The sequence below is a fragment of the Sus scrofa genome, chromosome 15, assembly GCF_054392235.1.
Source record: "Sus scrofa isolate SSC_HxYL_T2T_F1_AM1 chromosome 15, Sscrofa_HxYL_maternal_Yorkshire_Landrace_v2.0, whole genome shotgun sequence".
Lineage (NCBI taxonomy): Eukaryota > Metazoa > Chordata > Mammalia > Artiodactyla > Suidae > Sus > Sus scrofa.
Genome location: NC_139397.1, coordinates 30306062 through 30318924, shown reverse-complemented (window position 1 = coordinate 30318924; position 12863 = coordinate 30306062). Strand labels below are relative to the sequence as shown.

The following is a 12863-nucleotide window of genomic DNA, read 5'->3' as shown; positions in this document are numbered from 1 at the left end:
AAGATGCGGCTTGGATCCTGAGTTGCTGTGGCTGTGGCGTAAGCCGGCGGCTACAGCTCCGATTAGACCCCTGGCCTGGGAACTTCCATATGCCGAGTGCAGCCCTAGAAAAGACAAAAAAAATTAAAAATAATAAAAAATTTAAAAATAAAGTAAATAGATTATATGATATTATGTTACCTGGTTCTGATCATTCTTCTGTGCTTATTTATAGAAGAAAATGTCCTTGTTTCTTAGGAAATAAGCACTATTTTGGATTAGCGGGGTATTGTGAGCCACTTATTCTCAAAGAGTTCAGAACGTAATAATATATACGGAAAGGGAGAAAGCAAATATGATAACATTAACGTTTCGGAAATGTGAAATTTTTGTGCTGTCTTTGCGACTATTATAAGGATGAAAGTTAAAGAGTTAATGTGGGAGTTCCCGTCATGGCTCAGTGGTTAACAAATCTGACTAGAAACCATGAGGTTGTGGTTCAATCCCTGGCCTTGCTCAGTGGGTTAAGGATCCAGCATTGCTGTGAGCTGTGGTGTAGGTCACAGACGTGGCTCGGATCCTGAGTTGCTGTGGCTCTGGCATAGGCCGGTGGCTACACCTCTGATTAGATCCCTAGCCTGGGAACCTCCATATGCCGCAGGAGCAAAAAGACAAAAAAAAAAGTTAATGTGAAAAAAGAATGAGATAAATGCAAATATTCTCTGATGAAAAAGTATCTACAGTATTGTTGTAAAGGTATAAAAAAGCAAGAGTCAAAAAACTAGGTTGTATAGTCTTTCCATTTTTGCGATGCATATGCATAGAAATAATGTTACCAGTGTTTATCCTTGGGGGGCGGAAATTATACATTTCTAACTTTTAATTTTTTTAATAACAAGTACCTATTGCATTGTTATAACAAGTACATATTTTAATCGTAAAGAATATAAATTCGTCCAAAAGAAAATTTGCAAAAAGCCTGACTAAAAATGCTGATCTGTTTTCTTGATATAATTGCAGCACAGTCCTCAACTCAGTAGTCCCATTATTTCACCAGCTCAGTCACCAGCACCAGCTCAGCTGTCCTCCCTAAAAACTGTCCGTCCCTCTGGACCACCACTTTCCATCATACCCCAGTTTTCTAGACCCTTTGTTCCTGGGCAAGGTAAGTGTGCAAAGCTAGTCTCTGAGGCTGTGGACTAGTCACAGTCTCAGAGAATGACATCCATTCCCAGTCACTTTGTGATTTACCTAGTAATACTCCCTTTCAGTTTTCTACAGAACTGCATTTTTACGTCACTCAGGCATTTTATTCATTACCATATACTTTCCTAACTCAGTGTTTGATCAAAAAATTAATAATTACTAATTTAGGAGTTCCCATCATGGCTCAGTAGTTAATGAACCCAGCTAGCATCCATGAGGACCAGGTTGGATCCCTGGCCTCACACAGTGGGTTAAGGATCAGGCGTTGCCGTGAGCTGTGGTTTAGGTCACAGGCACAGCTCAGATCCCACCTTGCTGTGGCTCTGGTGTAGCCCGGCAGCTACAGCTCCAATTGAACCCCTAGCCTTGGAACCTCCATATGCCTCGTGTGCGGCCCTAAAAAGACAAAAGGACCAAAAAATAATAAATACTAATTTAGTAATTACTTACAATAATTACATAAAAATGAAAATGGCTTTGGCTTAAGACTGCATTTCTCTATAACACTAATAGGCAATGTAATATTTGTTTTGTATTTCTAATTGTGTAATTCTTTGAGTAATGTCTCAAGAGTAATTGAGTAATGTCTCGAGTTGATTCAAAAATTTAAAAAAAAAATTTTTCTTAACTCGAGTTCCCATTGTGGTGCAGCAGAAACGAATCCAACTAATATCCGTGAGGATGTGGGTTCGATTCCTGGCTTCGCTCAGTCATTCGGGTATCCGGCGTTGCCTTGAGCAGTGGTGTAGCAGCTTAGATCTGGCATTGCTATGACTGTGGTGTAGGCCAGCAGCTGTAGCTCCGATTACACCCCTAGCCTGGGGATTTTCATGTGCCACAAGTGCAGCCCTAAAAAGAAAAAGAAAAAAATTAACAAACATTTATTGAGGACTTACTGTGCCCCAGAAGTTTAAAGATGAATAAGGCAAAGGCCTCATCCTCACCAACCCTCAGTCTAGTTAGAGGAACAGAAATTCAAGCAGATGTTTATAAAACAATGTGGAGGAGTTCCCATTGTGGCTCAGCGGGTTAAGAACCCACTGTAGTCTCCATGGAGATGCAGGTTTGATCCCTGTTAAGAATTCATGAAGATGTTCTCTTGGTACCTACTCGTAACCTCCTCCAGACACTGAATGTGCTACATTTGGGGACATACTGTTAAAATGAGAGCGTAACAGATGAAGACGTTATTCATTATTTTGGCATCAGCATTTATTAAGCTCTTTCCATTTGATGACACTCACGTGAAAGAAAACAGAGGATCTCCATCCTAACCACCCTGAACTTGCTCATTTGGGAAGGGTCTTCTAGTGCAGAGTAACACTTGGAACTGTGCTGTTCATTCTAAGCAAGTTTAAGTTATAAATCCAAACTCTAAAGAGAGCTTCAGAGCACACCCAAGATCTAGAATGTAAATATACCCATTGGTTAAGACTATAAAAACTTTTGTGTATATAAATGTATCCGTGCATGTATTTTTAATTATTAATGAATTGAGAAGATAGCTTCATGTTTCCCCAGGGTTTATTTCCATCCCCTGACATAAAAGTTCTCTTAATTTTTAATCATCAGAGGAAATGTGGATGTTATCGTCTCAGGTGGGCAGAATGAGTATTATAGTTATTTTGATGAATTTCACATAGAATGTTATGGTTTAGAGAGAAGTTTCTCTCCATGCCTGTCTACCCCACACCCACTTACCCTCCTTCATAACCACTGTTATTAGTCCTTAGTCTTTCAGACGTTTACCCCAGACCTTTAAAGAGTATATGGTAGCATTGAGAACTATGTCTAGATACTTATATCACAACACAACAATGGGAGGAAAAGTATGTATACATGTATGTGTAACTTGGTCCCCATGCTGTACAGTGGGGGAAAAAATTAATTAATTAAAAATAAAGAGTATATGAAGGGAGTTCCTGTTGTGGCTCAGTGGTAATGAACCCAACTCGTATCCAAAAGGACACGGGTTTGATCCCTGGCCCCACTCACTGGGTTAAGGATCTGCATTGCTGTGAGCTGTGATGTAGGTCACAGATGTGGCTCAGATCTCAAGTTGTCGGGGCTGTGGCTATGGCCAGCAGCTACAGCTCTGATTGGACCCCTAGCCGGGGAACTTCCATATGCTGTGGGTGCGGACCTAAAAAAAAAACTACTTAGAAATGCTTCTTTTCAAAAATATGTCAACATTGACAGTTTTTTATTCTACCAAATATGTTTTCCCTACTCATCCTGAGACAGTTGAAAAAACTGTCAAGTACTTTATACCTGAGTAGAGGGAAATGTTAAAAAAATTTTTATTGACTTTCAGGAGATGCCAGATACCCGTTGCTTGGCCAGCCCCTGCAGTACAACCCTCCTGCTGTTCTGCATGGACACATTCCAGCCCAACAGGTGTGAGCGGGGCCACCTGACTGCCTAGGCTTTGTTGCTGAGAATGTGGGGCATCCTGGTGCAGCACAAAGGAAAAGCTGTGTGCCTGGGTTGGTGGATATATGGGTGTTGCCACTGGCCCTGCTGAGAACAGAGCCAGGGAGAAGGTGGCAGGCTGCTTAGCAAATCTCTGTCCAGATGTGGGTGGGTGGGGGTGGTGGGCACCCTTGTTCATGTCAGCAAGTGATGGGCTGGGTAGCGGCAGAATTCTGAAGGCCTGGGACTGAACTTCTTCTATTGAAGTACAAAGTCCATACTATGTATGGTTAGGGGTTAAGTGTTCAAACATTGCAAACACATTTTTCAACATAGTTAATCTTACTTTCCATCTGTTTCTGGATTTTCAGGGTCAGTCTGGCAACAGGCACGGAAACCGAGGAAGGAAACAAGCTAAAAAAGCTGCATCCACCGACCTTGGTGCAGGAGAAGCAGGTGTGTCCCTAAGAGGCAACTAGATGTGGTTCTACCATCTGTTGGCCAGTCGGGCAGTCTATAAAACCACCACACCACAGAGATGGGTTTTCTTCTTCTAGAGGAGAATTATGCTATCTCTAATGCAGGGTTCTTAAATACATTCTTTTAGTTCTCTCATTTCAGGTTTGAGAGTGTAGTGAGGTACAGGTGGGTTTAGAAGAAGTGAATGGACCAAGGGGTTCATTCTAAAAAGATGCGAGGAGTTCCCCTTGTGGCTCACTGGTTAACAAATCTGACTAGGAACCATGAGGTTGCAGGTTCGATCCCTGGCCTTGCTCAGTGGGTTGAGGATCTGGCACTGCCGTGAGCTGTGGTGTAGGTTGCAGACAAGGCTCAGATCCCATGTTGCTGTGGCTCTGGCATAGGCCAGCAGCTATGGCTCCAATTCGACCCCTAGCCTGGGAACCTCCATATGCCGAGGGAGCAGCCCAAGAAATGGCAAAAAGACAAAAAATAAATAAATAAAAATAAAAAGATGTGAGAGGGAGTTCCTGTTGTGGCGCAGCAGAAATGAATCCGACTAGGAACTATGAGGTTTCGGGTTTGATCCCTGGCCTTGCTCAGTGGGTTAAGGATCTGGTGTTGCTGTGGCTCTGGCACACGCTGGCAGTAACAGCTCTGATTCGACCCCTAGCCTGGGAACCTCCGTATGCTGCAAGTGCAGCCCTAAAAAGACGAAAGACCAAAAAAAAAAAAGTAATATGCAGTTTTACAACCAGGAACATGAAGTTCAAGAACTGTGTCCAGAATCACATACCTAATTTGGAGAAGCCACTGCACAGGCTGCTTTTCGTATGTGAGGCTCTCAGTGAAGCCAGTGGCATAGGCTGCTCTGCATCCCTTGCCTAAGGAGTGAGAAATATTTAGAAGATGGCCATAACAAGTATAACTGGATTTGCATGGTTTCCAAAAATGTTACTCATTTCCTTTGTCATGTTTTGGTCCACAGTACTGTTTGCCCACCTCTTTGGTAACAGATTATTAATTCTGTACCTTTTCCATCCTAGTTGTTGGGAAGGTCTTGGAAATTACTGAACTGCCAGATGGAATAACTCGAATGGAAGCTGAGAAGCTTTTTGGGGAACTCTTTAAAATTGGCGCCAAGATCCGGTGGCTCCGGGACCCCCAGTCTCAGCCCCAGCTTCGTCGTCACCCCCTCTGCTGTGGCAGCGGGGACAACACTGTTAACCCTGAACGCTCTAAACCTAGTGACTTGGCCTCCACATACACCGTCTTAGCCACATTCCCCTCCATTTCAGCTGCGCAGAATGCATTGAAGAAACAAATTAACTCGGTTAACAAGTTTAAGCTGAGAACGAGCAAGAAGCACTATGACTTTCACATTTTGGAAAGGGCAAGTTCTCAGTAACAGCCTCCATGGACCTTTGACCTTTGTGATTCCCCTGTTCTTGTCCATCTTTAATTGGCTTCGTACCTGGGGCTTCTATTAATATGATAGAGACTCCTAGGATGTGTGGTTGTGGTGTTACAACTTATGAAGACAGGCCAGTGATCCATCAGGGGGGAGGGAATACACATTTCACCCCAAATGATTATAGAAATCCACATCAAAATGATACAGAGTTAGCAGCTTTTTCTGAGGAAATGCTGTTCAAATGCCTCCTAAATTTTATAGTTATTTTGTTTTATATTTCTGAATTCTTGTATCAGATCCAAAGCTCTATTGTACAGCAAATTATTCTTCAAAATGATTACAACCAGTTGCAACCTGTATTTTTTTTTTTTTTTTCCAGCCAGCACGGTTTGACCCACCATAGAATTTGGGGAGGAAAGAATCTAGGAGTGGAATAACCAAGACGAAACCATGTGCTGTCTTTTTGTGGGGCTGGAGGGTGACTAAGGAGAGCCCACAAATAGAAGCTTATTACTCTTCCCCTGTATCTCCAAACACAGAAACAAATTCTAGAAAATAGAGAACTCCTTCATAAGGTCCTTCCCTTATTCATTTAGGTCGTATGAACATTAAGTGTAAGGTAAATTATGTTCTTAACGCCTCTTAATCAAACCACTTAGATTCAAAGGGGAATAGAATTACTCTAGGCAGGCAGATACTTCCACTTTTTTTTTTAAGTGTCCCTTCAATAACTAAATGCCACTTTTGCATTCCCCTCCTTGTGGATTTTTTGTCACCCGAGGAAATGCATTTGATCAGTGCTGGAAACTTCTTAAGTGGTTTAAAATGTGTTTTCATTGTTTGCAGCTGATCACTGGACATCGAAGATTCATTGCACTTATGAACAAGGAAACTTTTTTTCAATTTCTGTGTAATTTGCAAGGCTGTACAATGTGTGCTGATGCAAGCAAGCCTTTTTCTGTTCAAGGAATAAATGTTTACAAGTGTAGACCCACTTTGTCTTTTGTAAATTAAAATCATCTTTCTAAATAAGAGTCAGTATTGAAGACAATACCAATCATTGTAAACAATTTTGAGTATGAACATATTGACAGCTAAAAATAGAACATTCTGTTTAATTAGGTAAGGAATTTGTGTTTTTAGCTGATATATTGAGCACCCAATTGTCCAGTTTAGCTCAGATGCTTTATAGAAAGCTTTCCCCATTTGTTAGTTAGTCGAACAAAGTCAAACCTCTGGGAGTTCCCACTGTGGCTCAGTGGTAAGGAACTGGATTAGTATCCATGAGGATGCAGGTTCAATCCCTGACCTCACTTGGTTAAGGATGCAGTGTTGCTGTGGCTGTGGTGTAGGCTGGCATCTATGGCTCTGATTTGACCCCTAGCCTGGGAACTTCATATGTCACAGATATGGCCCTGAAAAGATAGCCCCCCCCCCCAAAAAAAAAAGGTCGAATCTCTGGGAAACCCAAAGGGGTGAGGGAGAGGGTCTGCCATCTGCAACTTGCCTGGAGCCTGGTTTTCTTTCCACCCAGACTAGGGGTTTACTTTGCAACTCAAGAGCAGTATGTGTTACCAGGCTCTGATGTAAATGTCTGCTCCCTCTAGAGCATTTGCAAAGCCCCACTTCGTCCCAGGGAATCTCAGGCTTCTCCGCAAGCTGGTGCATGCAGATGATGAATATTGTGCTCCTGGAAGCAGACACTGGAGCTGCCTTTAACCCAGATTAAATTAGATTGAGAAGCCATACACAGAAAGAAGCAAGAGTGAGGGCTGAAAATCATTCACAGGACTATTGAATTTTTTTTTTTTTTAATTTTTGACTCAAGACAGTCAAAGATGGAAAGGATATATAATTAGGGCCAGCATTGCAGCAAGAATTATTTAATCATACATGGGGATGGAGACTACTATGGTTTATTTCAATTCTCTGAATATTCTCTTTAACTCCTGCAGTAGACTTCCTAGTAAACCTAAGTGATTGTTATTATTTCTTAATAGAGATATAATTGACATGCACTTATTTCAGAGGTACAACATAAGGATTTGATATTTGTATATATTGTAAAATGATCACCCCAATAAGCCGACATCCATCACTTCACTAATTATAATTTTTTTTTTCTTTTTCCTTTTTATGTCTTCTTAGGGCCACACCTGCAGCATATGGTGGTTCCCAGGATAGGGGTTGAATCAGAGCTGTAGCTGCCCGCCTACACCTCAGCAACACCAGATCCGAGCTGCGTCTGCGACCTGTACCACAGCTCACAGCAATGCCAGATCTTTAACCCATTGATCAAGGCCAGGAATTGAAACTGCATCCTCCTGGATCCTGGTCCAATTCGTTACTGCTAAGCCACAACAGGAACTCCTGGCCCAGAATTAAAGCATTCCTAAGGGCATCCTCAGGTGTTTGACAGCCCTGGCTGTGGGTTTTCCTAGAGCACTGACCATATTTAGGGGCAGGTGGTACTTTTGCCAATCAAATGAGTTACTTTATTTTTGGCTGCCCAACACATATGGGATTCCCAGAGCCAGAGATCAAACCTGCATGCCAGCACTCCAGAGAATCCACCAATCCCGTTGCACCACAGCAGGAACTCCAAAGTGAGTTATGTTGTCAATATTAGCAGCTCCTGGAGCCCCTTTGGGAAAGATGGAGGGCACTTACCTCTCTGGGCACTTCTGCTACCTTAATATATTGCAGAGCTGAGAATGTGTTGCTTATGGGTCTTTAAGACCTTGGTCCACAAAGAACATGGATGTACTGGGTGCATGTAAGTGAATCGGGAGTACAAGATGTTTGCCAGAAGTAGTTAAAAGTAACTATTGAGTTCCCGCTGTGGCGCGGTGGGTTAAGAACCCAACCATTGCAACTCGGATTGCTTAGGAGGCGCTAGTTTGATCCCCGGCCTGGTGCGGTGGGTTAAGGATACACAATTGCCCCAGCTCTGGCATGGGTCACAGCTGCAGCTCAGATTCAGTCCCTGGCCCAGGAATTTCCATATGCCATGGGTGGGCCCATAAAAAAAATTTTTTTAAGTAATTAATTTGTCATCTGAGCTGATAACAAAGTAGGGATCTGAGCCCTACCTGAAGCTAGGAAGTTATTTTTCTGATCCCAGTAGGGGAACGTGTGGCCTATAAGTTGTGTGGAAACATACCGGAGCCAGAGTGGCCTGGGCAGAGGCAAGTCACCACACCCACAGCTACCTCAGGAAGCAGAGAGAGTGGGGTTCTCCACTAACCATCAGCAGTGGGGGAAAAAAGCGAGTCTAAGACCTCAGCAGAAGCCAGCCACAGGGACAGTGTGAAGGCGGCCAGCTCCCCAACCCCAGCAGATAATGAAATGGGGTTTGATTGTCTTCCCAGGCAGATAGTGACAAGTGTCACGCTAGCATGAAGGTGACAGGATTCAAAGCCAGCCTGTGCTGCTTGGAATTCTCATGAGCTTTATGAGCTGATGCTAAAAGAGAACCAGAGACTCACGTGCACACGTGTAGCCCATAGTTCCCACCAGCCTGGAACACAGGTAGATACAGCTCCCCTTTCACCTACCCTCAGGGTCACACACACTCAGGAGCTGGCCACCTTCACATACTGCACATCTGTTAGTCATTTTCCCCTTTGGTGTCTCCATTTGGATTCACTTTGGTTTGATTTCACCAGTTTAAGAATATAGGAGGAGTGTAAGGAAAAGACTGTAGGCACTTCTAATCAGAAAACTGATCGAAGTTGATTCTTTGCAGGGGAAGGGGGAGGCATTGAAACCCACCCCCCAAAAAAAAACCAGCACCATTTCAGTTATCTGCTATCTAACAAACCACTGAAAATGTAGTAGTTTAAAGCACCAATCCTGTGGGTCGAGAATTTGGACGAGGCTCAGAGAAGACATCTTGGCTCTTTCCCACCTGATAACAGCTGCCCTCAGCTGGGGCTGCGCTGGGCTGCAAGTTCCAACATTGACTCATGTCTGGGCTCCAGGGGCTCTCACCCTTGATGCTTCCATTCTTCATGTGGACACTCTCTACTGGAGACATCTCATCCTCCAAAGTAGCTCTGTCCACGTGGCTTTTCTCTCCAGCACCCTAACCCGGACTTGATATAAATAGTCAGTCACTATGCTGTGCATTGGACCCCCAGAACTTACTAATCTTACAGTAGAAGTTTATACCCTGTGACCTCCTCCACCCACTCCTCTCAGCCCTGCCCTGGCAACCACCAACTATTCTCTATTTCCTTAAAGTCTTTTTTTTTTTTTTTCTTTCAGCAGCACCCATGGCATGTGGAAGTTTCTGACCTGGGAAATAAACCTGCGCCTTAGCAGTGACCTGAGCCACACCAGATCCTTAACCCACAGGCCACCACCAGGGAACTCCTATAAATTCATGGGGTTTTTAGGTTTGTCTCATGAGATCATACAGTATTTGTCTTTCTCTAACCTATTTCACTTAGTGTAATGCCCTCAAAGTTGATTCATATTGTTAGAAATGGCAGGATTTCTTTCTTTATGGCTAATTAAAAGGTCTCTTAAAACCTAGTCTTGTAAGCAGACAGGGCAGGGATTCCTGGAGAAAGAGAACCAGGCTTTCCTGACATTAGAGAAGCCATTTTTGGCCTAAGCCATTTGTGATCTAAGCCTGGCCATGATGCTTGCCCTTGGACAGGTCTCAGTAATAACCATCTTAAGAGAACAAAAGAACAAACCATTATCAGACAAGAGACATGACAATAGCAAAGATGATTAACCAGTTGTAAAGACTCCCAGTCCTGCTTCAATGGGAAAGGCTGGTCTGAAACACTTTCTTGAGCCATTGTGCAGAATTTTAACACCCCTTCAAATCAACTGGAACCTGAGGGATGATAATGTTGACCTTTTCTGACCCTTAAGACTTCACTTAACTAAACTCGAACAAATATTTGTTGACTGGTTAAGAGAGAAGATCAGGAGAATCCCAGCCTCCAGACCTGGTTATTTCTCCCACTAAGTGTTGTCAGGAGATGGGAGGGAGCTAGAAAGGAAAAGAGTCACATGCCCTCCTCTGGCTATCTTGGCACTTAGGTCGGTTCCTTAATGGCTGGGGCTGGGGGGAGGTGGGGGCTGGTCTTTAGAGCTGCGCTGATTGGTCACAAGGGAAAATGAAATAAAATGTACGTATGAGTCCCTGGGTAACCCGGTTAAAATGCAGATCTAGATTCATTAGGTCTGGGGTGGGACCTGAGATTCCAAAAGTTAATGACTCTGCTGGCACTCAAACAGGATTTAAGTAGCAAAGCACTAAGGCATCCCTGTTTTCAGATAAGTAACTCAGAGCACATGGCTAGAGCTGGGTCTTGCATCAGTATCCTGAGAGAGGGAAGCTATTATTATTCATCTAAGTTATGAGAAAACTCACAATTGGGAATCATACATACAGCCCTGGCATATCACTAGCTTGATTTTTTTCACAATTTTTTTTCAAATCTCTTAAATGTCCATTTTTTGTTTGTTTCACTAGTTTGATTCACCCCCTCATGAAAAGAAGAAACGAGCTTTTACAAATAACTCAGGGACAAAAGTCAACAAAACTCTCATATGTTGGCCCCTGCTAATGTCACATCACTAGAAATATCCTTGAGCTATTCCTGTTTTATTATTTTATTTTTTGCTTTTTAGGGCCACACCCACAACATGTGTATGTTCCCAGGCCAGGGGTCAAATAAGAGCTACAGCTGCTGACCTATACCAACACCAGATCCAAGCCGCTTCTGTGACCTACACCACAGCTCACAGCAACGCCGGATCCTTAACCCACTGAGCAAGGCCAGGGATCCAACCCGCAACCTCATGGTTCCTAGTAGGATTCGTTTCTGCCTTGCCACAACGGGAACTCCGAGCTATTCCTGTTTAATTGCTGTCCACATCATCCTGCATTCCACCCTCACCAAGACATCATCCTTCGTGGTCACCTGTCAAATTTAGACCTTTTGAGTATCCTTCCTATGTTTGGGCAAATCCCACATTACAAGTCTTTCTACCCTAAATAGCAACCAGGATGACTCAATTCTGTTTCACTTTTGCTCAGAAAAGCTGCACCCCAGCATGGCTGTGATCTGGAGCTCCCCCAGCCACCCCCCACCCCCCATCCTGAGAATCTGATCAAGAAGACAACAGGGGAAGAAACAGTCTCTTAACAGAATTCGTGGTTGTAGTTGACAGTTTCTGTGTGCAACCACAGGAGGTTTTCGAAACTGCTCGGCTCTGGAGTTCCCACTATGGCTCGACAGAATCAGTGCCATCTTGGGAGCGCTGAGACACAGGTTTGATCCATGGCCCGGCACAATGGGTTAAGGATCCGGCATTGCAGCAGCTGTGGCTTAGGTCAAAACTATAGCTCGGATCTGACCCCTGGCCCAGGAGGGAACTCCATATACCATGGGGTGGACAAAAAAGGGGAAAAAGAAAAGTGCTCAGCCTTATCCTTCCGAGGGTTTTTGATGACAACCTTGAATTAATTGTTCTTCTTTTTAAACTGGCTAGAATGGGAAACAAAGTGGCTTGAATAAAACTACACATTCTGCATAACGCAAAGCCCTCGGGTGGGTGTTTCCAGGATTGGTTAATAGAGCCGTACAGATACGGTACGCCACCAACGATCCAGCTTCCTTACATCTTCCAGGCATGTTGACTTGTCCGTTGGGGCTGGTTTCTCTCCTAGTTACTACAGTCCTGGGTGCCTGCAGGTGACAACATGCAGAAGCAGAAAGGGAAACCTCTCTGCAGTGTGGCTTTTCCAGAAGTTCCCAAGAGATCTCACTTCTCTGGACTAGAATTATATTACATGTCTCTGCCTAAAGAGATTATTGGATAGAGAGCATGAGAGCACTGCAATTGGTTAAAGTAACCAATATTCACCATCTTGAGGAGTTCCTGTCATGGCGCAGCAGAAGCGAATCTGACTAGAAACCATGAGGTTGCAGGTTCGATCCCTGGCCTCGCTCAAGTGGGTTAAGGACCCGGCATTGCAGTGAGCTGTGGTGTAGGTAACACGCAGCTCGGGTCCCATGTTGCCGTGGCTGTGGTATAGGCTGGCAGCAACAGCTCCGATTTGACCCCTAGCCTGGGAACCTCCCTATGCAACGAGTGCGGCCCTAAAAAGACAAAAGACCAAAAAAAAAAAAAAAAAAAAAAATTCACCCATTTGAGATGGGAAAGGACACAGGCAGGGCCTCTGAAGGACAAGGCCATTTGGAAGAGGGTCAATAAAAGCAAGGTTGTTTGCAGAGAAGGGATAGGTTAAGGTAAGCGACCAAGAGTCTGTCACATTCACTTCTACCTGTTCAGTGCTCAGTGTCGTGCTGAGCACAGGACAGCGGTCAACCAGCAAGTGTTTATGGAAGGGAGGGAGTGAAGG

The 12863-nt window shown here is 43.9% G+C and overlaps 1 protein-coding gene across 50 annotated transcripts in view; it reads left to right on the top strand.

The window, feature by feature from the left end:
• Window positions 1-6458, top strand: part of R3HDM1 (R3H domain containing 1) — a 183054-nt gene extending 176596 nt beyond the window's left edge. For all 50 annotated transcript variants that reach the window (XM_021075247.2, XM_021075246.2, XM_021075241.2 and 47 more), the window contains 4 exons: window positions 1000-1144; window positions 3500-3582; window positions 3969-4053; window positions 5103-6458. In XM_021075247.2, coding sequence (XP_020930906.1) covers window positions 1000-1144; window positions 3500-3582; window positions 3969-4053; window positions 5103-5464 — 675 coding nt within the window. In that variant the 3' untranslated portion in view covers window positions 5465-6458. The remainder of the gene's footprint in view (window positions 1-999; window positions 1145-3499; window positions 3583-3968; window positions 4054-5102) is intronic.
• The last annotated feature ends 6405 nt before the right edge of the window (window positions 6459-12863 follow it).